Genomic DNA, 10428 nt, shown 5'->3' with positions numbered 1-10428 from the left:
CACCCAAAAGTTGTTGTTCAGCCATATTCTTCTAAACCGTCCTGCGCCCACCTTTATAACCTATAATAAAAAAAACTATAAATACACCAAGCATCAGAGAAAAAGAAAACGATAGCAACAATAATCGCTCCTGATGATAATCGGACACACCGATTGATATATATATATATATATATATATATATATATATATATATATATATATATATATATATATATGCCAGCTGAAATTTGTATTTATTGTATATTTGTGTGTTCTTCTAGTTGTTCTATCTATTTGTTGCATCTTTGTATTTAATTGTTCATATGCTTTTGTGTGTGTGTGTGGTACATGAATTATTTGGACATACCTTCAGGCGTCGTCGATGTTGGTCCACTTGAATTCATCTCGTGTCTTGGAGGGAAGACTGGTACCTGTTTCGGGACGAAGATTCATTCACTCCCAGACAAGGAATTGGTTCTATAATTTTATTCACTTTCCAGATGTCTCGCAGAAGGATGGAAGTGAATCTCTGGCTTGCGTGGTTTATCCTTCTGTGGTCTGATTTCCACACACGTCAGCGTCCCCCCACAGTGAAGAGGAGGAGACGACTATTAAGCCGTCCGTCGTCTTCTATATCAAAACCCAATCTCTTCTATTCAGCTAACCTGATCACGTGACTCGCACGCAATCCGATCAGCTGACCCTCACTTCCGGTCAACATGTCTACAATATAATTTACTCCCCCTCGCTCCCGCTCTCTCTGTCTCTGTCTTTCTCTGTCTCTCTGTCTCTCTGTCTCTGTCTCTGTGTCTCTCTCTCTCTCTCTCTCGATTCATTCTCTAACATAAAGACCGCTCGGCGAATAGAAAAGATATGAAGAAAATCGTAAAATAGAATAATACTCTCATGTTAAATTAGACGCGCTTCAAAAAAATATATATGTGCCTAAATATATATATATATATATATATATATAATTCACATGTAATCTCTATTTTAAAAGGTGGAATCGCTTAATTTTTGAAGAAAGGATGCAAGAAAGCAAGCAAGGTCAACAGTTTTATAATTATATATATCTAAGTTACCTAGTCTTTTTTGTTTTTACTTTTGTTTTGTTTATATAGTTCGAAAATATTTTTCTTACTTTTGCTTGTATAGTTCGAAAGTATTTCTTGTTCGTTTTTATTTTGTTTTTATAGTTCGAAATTATTTCTTTTTTGTTTATATAGTTCGAAATTATTTCTTTTTTGTTTTTATAGTTCGAAATTATTTTTTCTTGTCTATTATTACTCTTGTTAAATGTTTCTGTTTTTCTTCTTGTTTTTACTTTTGTTTTGTTTATATAGTTCGAAAGTATTTCTGTTTCTTTTTTATCTTTGTTCAAAGATATTTTTCTTTTTTTGTTTATTTTTCTTTTTTCTTTCTTTTCAGACTCTTCTTCTTCTAGAAGTCTTATGGCCGGTGTTAGTGTTTATGATCGTCGCCGTTATACGAATGGGTGTGCCTCCATTCAAAAGGGACAAATGTACGTGTGGTTATTGAATATATTTTATTGATTTTTTTTGATTGAATTAAAATAATTTATACATTTATTAATTTATTGATCGAATTTAATCATTTTTAAAATTTATTATATAGAATTTATTTATTCAGTATATTTTTTTAAATCGATATTTTATTGATATATTAATTGAATTTAATCATTTTTTCAAATTTATATAGAATTTATTTATTTAGTTTATTTTTTAAAAAATCGATATTTTGTTGATTTATTAATCGTATTTAATAATTTTAATTTATTGATATAGAATTTATTTATTTAGTATTCTTAAAAATCGATATATTATTGATTTATTAATCGAATTTAATTATTTAATCATTTAATCATTTTATTTATTTATTTATATAGAATTTATTCATTTAGTTTATTTTTTAAAAAATCGATATTTTATAGATTTATTAATCGAATTTAATAATTTTAATTTATTGATATAGAATTTATTTATTTAGTATTTTTAAAAATCGATATATTATTGATTTATTAATCGAATTTAATTATTTAATTATTTGTAAAAAAATTTTCTAATTGAATTTAATAAACAAAGTTTTATCGAATTTGTATAGTTTATTAAATAAAAATCGATATTTTTATTGATTTATTAATCGAATTTGATTATTTAATTATTTGTAAAAATTTATTTCTAATTGAATTTAATCATTGTTTGAATTTATTTATATCGAATTATTTATTCAGTTCCTTTAAAAATCGAATTGAATTACTTTTGAGAATTTATTTCTCGAATTTATTCAGTTCATTTAATAAAAATCGATATTTATATTGATTTAATCATTGAACTTAATAATTAAAAAATATTTATCGAATTTATATAGTTTATTAAATAAAAATCGATATTTTTATTGATCGAATTCAATTATTTTCAAAATTCATTCATCGAATTTATTCATTCAGTTTAGCAAATAAAAATCGATATTTAATTGATTTCTTAATCGAATTTTATTATTTTAGCAATTTATTCATCGAATTTATTTATTCAGTTTGTTGATTTTAAAAGATCTCTATGTTTATTGATTGTATATGTTGATTTAATTATTCATAGAATTTATTTACCGAATTTCAAAAATTGCTGTGTTCATCAAATTTTATTTATTCAATTAATTTATTTATCGACTATATCGCATTTAAAAAATTGATATTTTTAGCAAATTTATTAATTCACAAATTTTATATCAAATTTATTTAATAAATTTTAAAATGTGCTATTATTATTATATTAAGCTTTTCTAAAAACTAATTTTATATCCAAAATTTTATAGAATCTATTTAATTTAGGAAAGTGTTAGTATTATTGTATTCAGCGTTTCTAAAATTGAATTATGTATCGAGTATTTTATCGGATTTTGTTATCGGAACGGTGCAAAGGTTTTTGCCAATATAACATTTCATCTTGAAAATAAAATTAGGATGAATACAGCAATATAATTGTCTCTGCTTGTAGAGTTGTAGCCTTCATTCGCAACTGTTTGGGGTCCATGAAGAAATTGTCTTGGTTCCCTCGAAAGGGAACCGCTGAGTCTATCCCGTTGCCGAGTTTCTGTTAGAGTGAAAAATAAAAGCATGATACAAAAAAGGCGGCAGACGCTGCGAGCCTGTCTTTGTTTTATCGTTATTTCCATGGCAGGTGCTCGTCTGAGCTCCAATCTCTCGTCCCCGTCGCCAATCTTTCACGAGAAACACCCGTCTGGCTGAAACTATTGTCAATAATTTTCCCCACTCTTTATCTGTGCCTAAATCCAAACGTAGATTCCATGAGCAAAGCTTCTTTCTTAGAACTGCACGCCAGTGGAACTCTCTGCCGCTTGCCTGTTTCCCACCTGACTACAACTTGGACGTCTTCAAGTCCAACATAAACAAACTCCTGACAAACCGCCCCCTTAAGTAAGACACTCTATCAAAACCCCAAATACTAATGATTACTACAATAATATCTCATTGATTACTGTACACGCAATAACCCTTATCCCTGAGTAGCCTTCGGGCCTTGATAAGTGGTGACCCCCATGTAAAAAAAGAAAAAAAAGCAATTTACTTGATTGATTAAAAAATTAACCAATCACGAACCAGCTACTAGAATTGTGTGGGCAGCCTAAACAAGAAAGATGGCGGTTGTATATGGAATTTCTCACAAACTCGATGCAACTTTGGTGTTTTGTAAATCTTTATTCATAAAAGTAAAAATAAATTGATTCGATCTGTCAACGTAATAATATGATATGTATAATAAATTAATATGATATGTATAATAAATTAATATGATATGTATAATAAATTAATATAATATAAGTATAATAAATTAATATAATATGATAAGTATAATAAATTAATATAATGATATGTATAATAAATTGATATGATAAGTATAATAAATTAAAATATGATATGTATAATAAATTGATATGATAAGTATAATAAATTAAAATAATATGATATGTATAATAAATTAATATGATATGTATAATAAATTAATATGATATGTATAATAAATTAATATAATATGATATGTATAATAAATTAATATAGTATAATATGTATAATAAATTAATATAGTATGATATGTATAATAAATTAATATAGTATAATATGTATAATAAATTAATACAATATGATACGTATAATAAATTAATATAGTATAATATGTATAATAAATTAATATAATATGATATGTATAATAAATTAATATAATATGATATGTATAATAAATTGATATAATATAATATGTATAATAAATTAATATAATATAATATGTATAATAAATTAATATAATATGATATGTATAATAAATTAAATAATATTACATGTATAATAAATTGATATAATATTACATGTATAATAAATTGATATAATATGATATGTATAATAAATTGATATTATTATCTGACGCCTATCACACCATGATTAGAATGAGTGGATCTCGTCTTGGGGAAGCTCCACGTCTTGGCAAGCTTCAGAGACTTACCTTCACTTCTGATCTGAAATGGAACACATAATCAAATCTGTTGCCAATATTGCTCTACAGAATGGTCGGATTACTCTACCACTCCAGCAGATATCCCACTGTCACTGCAATCCTCTATCTGTATAAGAGCTAGGTACGCCGTAAAATGAAGTACTGTTGCCACATTTGTGCAGGAGCTGCTCGACACGCACTATCCTGCCTCGATAGAGTTCAAAACCGGCTTTGAAACCTAGTAAGTGATGCCCTTTTCTCTTTCCTGCAACCTCTTCCCCATAGAAGAAACGTTGCGAGCCTGTCTCTGCCCTATCGCGATTTTTAATGACAAGTGCTTGACTCAACTCCAATCTATAGTCGCCCTTTGCCAAACAAAAAACATTCGACTAGCTACAACCACTATAAACGATTTCCCCCACTCTCTATCTGTGCTTAAATCTAAATGCAGATTCCAGAATAAAGCTTCTTCCCCAGAACTGTCCACCTGTGGAACACTGTTCCACCGGATTGCTTTCCAGTTGAATACAACATGGTAGCCTTCAAATCAAATGCAAGCAAATTCTTGTTGAGCCGTCCCCATAAATAATTAAATTCTACCCAATTCAAACCATTAACGATTACAACACAACCACCTTATTTATTAACTCTTATCCTCGATTGGCTTTCGGGTCTTTGTAAGTGTTGACTTCCAAGTAAAAACAATTATTTATCAATATTTTTACTTCTTTTTTGTTCAGAGGCTATTTTAAACTAAATTATTTCTAGACATATCTAAAAATTATATTTTAAACTTGACGGACGATTTACGGGCAGACAATGCCACTTAAAGAGATATCTTTTAAACTTATGACAAACAAGATGACGATGCATCTATATATTAATGCGACAGTGTGTGTCATTTTCTGTATCAAGCTTATATCCGGATCGTTTAATTGTTATGTACTTCCATTTCTTGTCATAAATAATTTTACCAAGAATTCCTCATAAGTTTTGGTTTCGGTTTCGATTATAGCTGATGGCACTTCAATAATTTTTTTTCTTTTTTTTTTCAATAATTTTATCAAGAATTCTTCATATGTCTTTGTTTCGATTTTAGCTGATGGCACTTTAGTAATCTATTTTTTATAAATAATTTTATCAAGAATTCTTCATAAGTTTGGGATTCGGTTTCGATTCAAGCTGATGAACGCAAGTTATATAAATATATTTTTTTATTTTTGAAATCACAACTGTATAATATATAAAAATCGATAGAACATTAACTTTATTATAATATATACGAAATCTGCAAGAATTAAGTTGGTTGTTGTTGTTTTTGTTTTACGGCATATCAACCCTTTTCAGGTTATTTAATGCCGAATCCAGTGATTCTGAAGAACAATTTTTTAATAGAATATATTTGTTTTTTCAAGTCGATTTCTATTTAACCCATAGTTGTGACCCTAACAGGTACTACCACTCCGGGTCAGAGTGGACCTGGGAGCAATGGCAATTAAAGGGTGGCTCCACGCTCCCCAAAGCCTATGAGCTGGGGCCTCACTATCGGATATAGTTTAAGGTCAGCAAGAATTAATATATTTAATATATTTAAGTGTATTTTACGACCTGGCTACGTCAGGCGTCCCTGCTAGCTTGGAAAAATACTTTTGCACTTTTAACAAAAGAGCTACAATAATATGAGGGTTTACTTGGCCTTTTGGTCAAGATTTTTTATCTACCAATGAAATTGAACTTTATTTTTTCACAGATGCACACACACACACACAAAATTAATTAAAAAAAAAAAATGCATACACAGACACACAGACAACTGTTTATAAATTGTAAATATGTTTTTGACTCTTAAACGCTGGGGATTTATTAGTTAGTTTAAGATCCATAGAGTGAATGAGGTATTTTGGTAAATGTTGCCAGTCAAGAGTAAGACTCCAAAGTCTACATTTATTACTTTTAATCACTTTAGTCACAAAGACCCTGAACCCTTCCCCTCCCCAATTTCTTGTAGGGCCTTGTGCCTAATTTTGTTGTTTGATAATCTTTTGTTTTTTTTACTTAATTGTATTTACAAAATTTTAAAAGCAATAAAATATATAAACAAGATCAAAGTGTAGTATCTGTTCTTCAGATGCTGCACTTCTATTTCTTGTTCTCTTTCGGTGGAGGATCAGTCCTTCACGACTGAGACAATTTTTTATATTTTTGTACCTTTTCTCTACGTTAAAAAACGACCCTGGTGTCTAACTTTGTCCCGTGGGGAGGCATAGTAAATAGGTACAATTATATGAGGGCGTCTCCATTGACGCTGAACATCTACAGAATGCCAACATCAATATATTACATATGAATGAGTCCCCTGTGGAATTTCCACAGGCCCCGCTAGTACATATTATTAAAATATTACAAAATGTTTGAACTCTTATTTGCGTTCATTTTCAAACTTGTCTTTGAAAGAACACTTTACGATATCAGGCTTAAGTCCATATCATTTTTATATGTTTGCTTCCCCATGAGGGCAAAATGTTACACAGGGTCGTTTTTAAACCAGCCCTCAAAAAATATTAATTCTTTCTTGCCTGTTTCTCAGTAAATAGGAGACGCGGCTGGGAAACGAAATATTTTGACTTCGATTCTAGCTGATGGCACCCAAGTCTTTTTTCTTAACTTTTGAAATCATTATTATATATTGGGTACAATATAATAATCAATAGAGAATTAGCTGGAAGTAGGCAAAAAGAAAAATGCAAATAAGACGCAAATAAGAGTTCAAGATCTTTCTACTCCAGTAGTTTCTTCCCCAGAACCGCTAGACTCTGGAATTCCATTCCACGTTCCTGCTTCCTTAACTGTACTGACATGCAGAAGTTCAAGTGCAACGTGAACCGACATCTTGCTGCCCAAATCCCAACATAGTGCCCCAGTAGTTGCTGCCCCTGATAGTAGACCCCTACGCCAAAGTGGAAATGTGCCTTGTTTGGGCTGAAAATGTAATTACAAAAAAATAAATAAATAAAAAAATTTAAAAAACGTCTGATTAATTTTTTTTTTTTTTTTTTTTTTTTTTTTTTTTTTTTACAAAGGCATCACCACATTATCAAGGCCCAGAGGCCACTCAAGGATAAGGGTTAAAGAGTGTACAGTAGAAATTGGTCAATATAGTAATCATTAGCAATGAAAATTTGGTAAATTTAATAACTTATATGGAACGGCTCATCAAGAACTTATTTACTTTAGACTTGAACACAACCATATTGTAGTCAGCCGGAAAGCAGGAAAACGGAAGACAATTCCACAGGCGTGCAGTTCTAAGAAAGAAGCTTTCTAAATACGACAGTTATTCCTTTTTCCGGATTTCTGGATATTTTTTCGATTTGCTCAGCAGTCTTTTTAATTTCGGCAGACTTATAATATAGAATGGCGCCCAAAAGATTTGTTCGGCCATATTTTTTTAAGCGCTTTCTATCGGTGCATCCGATTATCGTTAGTAGCAATTGTTTTCTTTTCCTTTGAGGCTTGGAGTATTTATAAAAATTTTTTCAACTGGCTATAAAGATAGGTGCAGGAGGGTTGGGGACAGATTATTTTTATTTTATTTTATTTTTAGTTTCGATTTTCCTACTTTATATTAATTTAGTTTCATGTTAGTTATTAAATACTGTTAGTATATTTGTCCCGGTTTTAAATGAGATCCGGTTTAAAAAGGGCTGTAGCTTTTTTATAAGTAGAGCTCCTAATAATTTTAGTCATCGTGAGCAGTTGTTAAGATATCGAATTTTAGTATTTTTAGTTATGATATTTTTGATGTCGGACGAATGTAGGTTTTTATCATGGAATGTTAGGTGTTGTTTTATGAAGCTATTGTCAGCTAAATGATAGGTTAGTTGTCGGGAGAGTGTTGTTGTTGTGTGGCCTATGTATGCGTTGTATGAGTTTTTAAAGTGGGTTCGGAGACCTTCTTCAAGGAGGCAAATAAATTCATGCACTACATTAGTTTGGTTTAGTGTGATGTTAGTAATATTATTGTTTTTAATTATTAAATTGAAGGTTTTTAAATTTAGTATAATATATTATTAATTTGATCTTTTTGTTTTGGTCGGTGGGGCTGGTGTATATTTTAATTAGGTTTGTTATTTTTTCGTCTGTTGTGTAGTTAGTGTGTAATCGGTTTTTATAGTATATTTTGATGGTGTCGGTTTTTGTTAGGGTTTATGTTTTTATTATGGAGTGAGTTTAAATAGTTTTATGTGCTTACCGACAATTTTATTGGGAAAGTTATTGTTTTATGTTTGTTAGTTCTTTGTAAAATATTGCCTTAGTCGAGAAGGAATTTCCTCTACATTGACTAAGGACAAATTAATTTAAGTATTAGATCAGAACAGATACTACCTTGTGATCTTGGTCCAGGGGCCATATCTACTTTTTCTATTAGTATTTATTTGCTTTCCCCACGAAAGCAAAATGTGACACAAGGTCGTTTTTAAGAGGGGGGGGTAAAACCAGATCCTAAAAAAGACACACTTTGGAATTAGGCAAGAATGAAAACAGGGACAAATTAACTTCAGTGTAGCATCAGAACAGATACTACTCTGTGATCTTTGCCTGAAGATAAGTTTGTATTATTTCGATTCTTCTGACTACTTTTCGCATCTTCAGCGCTATTTTCACAACGTTTAATTCAGTGTTCTCCTCCAAGCTTCTTCAGGTCTTGTCAAACGCGGGAATCTACATGAAATTTCGAATGGAATGCTTTTATTTAATTCACAGAGGTAGCATGTTTTCGTTTCGTCAGCCATCACTGGGAAAAAGACCTAAGTAATTCGCTATTGTATTTTTAACCTTGTAGAAAATGCATGCTCCCGGTTCCGAACCCGTATCGAGGCGATGATTGAGGCTGAAGATGGTTACATTTAATCGATGTCAGCTCTACTACATAATCAAGTTACCCGAATTGATTTTTTTTTTCAATAAAAGTTTTACAATAAAGCTGTAGTGTTGTTTTCTTTAGGGCGACAACTTTATCGTTAACCCTGTAGAGATAAATTGTTAGCAACAGGAAGAGGGTACCTTGATTTCCGAGAATTTCGACTTGAAGTATTGGACTTCAATCGTAGGCGTGTCCCTTTTTCTTCTCGAGATACTTATGAATGGCTCTGCTCTCGATGAGAAACTTCTCAGTCTTTCTTTTTTCATCAAATCTTTCTTGCAGTTCATATATTAAATCCATCCACTGCTCTTTCTGCTTCTCGTAAAATCAGTTCTTTCTATCGCTCTAAACAATTTCTCATACCCGAGTCTATTCTCTATTTCTACAAATCTAATATCAAACCGCATACGGGTTTTTTTTTATTTATTTATTTTTTTTTTACATAGTGGTCACTACTTATCAAGGCCCGGAAGCCACTCAGGGATAAGGGTTATTGCAAGTACAGTACGTTAGTGTGGAGATTTGATGAAGTGTTTACTTAAGACGGCGGTTCATTAGGAATTTGTTAACGTTGGACTTGAAGACATCCAGGTTGTAGTCAGATGGGAAGCAGGCAGACGGAACAGAGTTCCACAGGCGTGCAGTTCTAAGAAAGAAGCTTTGTTCATGGAATCCACGTTTTGATTTAGGCACAGATAAAGAGTGGGGGAAATTTTTCACAGTGGATTCAGCTAGACGGGTGTTTTTTGTGAAAGATTGGTGAGGGGGGACCAGAGATTGGCGTTCAGATGAGCACTTGCCATGGAAATAATGATAAAACAAAGACAGGCTCGCAACGTCTCTTCTGTGGGAGACAGGTTGCAGGGTAGAGAAAAGGGCATCCCCCACTAAGCCACGAAGTCTATTTTGTACTCTGTCAAGGCAGGATAGGCTGTTTTTAGCAGCTCTTGCCCAGATATAAAAGCAGTATTCCATCCTTGGACGTACTTGGCTTTT

The 10428-nt window shown here is 31.2% G+C and overlaps 1 protein-coding gene across 4 annotated transcripts in view; it reads left to right on the top strand.

Annotated features, from left to right (window-relative positions):
• The window catches only part of LOC145268835 (uncharacterized), a 1065816-nt gene that overhangs the window by 164404 nt on the left and 890984 nt on the right, over positions 1–10428 (top strand). For all 4 annotated transcript variants that reach the window (XM_080124499.1, XM_080124501.1, XM_080124498.1 and 1 more), the window contains exon 3: positions 1414–1507. In XM_080124499.1, the coding sequence (XP_079980625.1) occupies positions 1414–1507 (94 nt within the window). The remainder of the gene's footprint in view (positions 1–1413; positions 1508–10428) is intronic.

This window comes from Euprymna scolopes, chromosome 44 (genome assembly GCF_053919585.1).
Source record: "Euprymna scolopes isolate OS-2025 chromosome 44, ASM5391958v1, whole genome shotgun sequence".
In the NCBI taxonomy this organism is placed as follows: Eukaryota; Metazoa; Mollusca; class Cephalopoda; order Sepiida; family Sepiolidae; genus Euprymna; species Euprymna scolopes.
The sequence above is the reverse complement of the archived record's forward strand: the minus strand, read 5'-3'. Positions and strand labels throughout refer to the sequence as shown.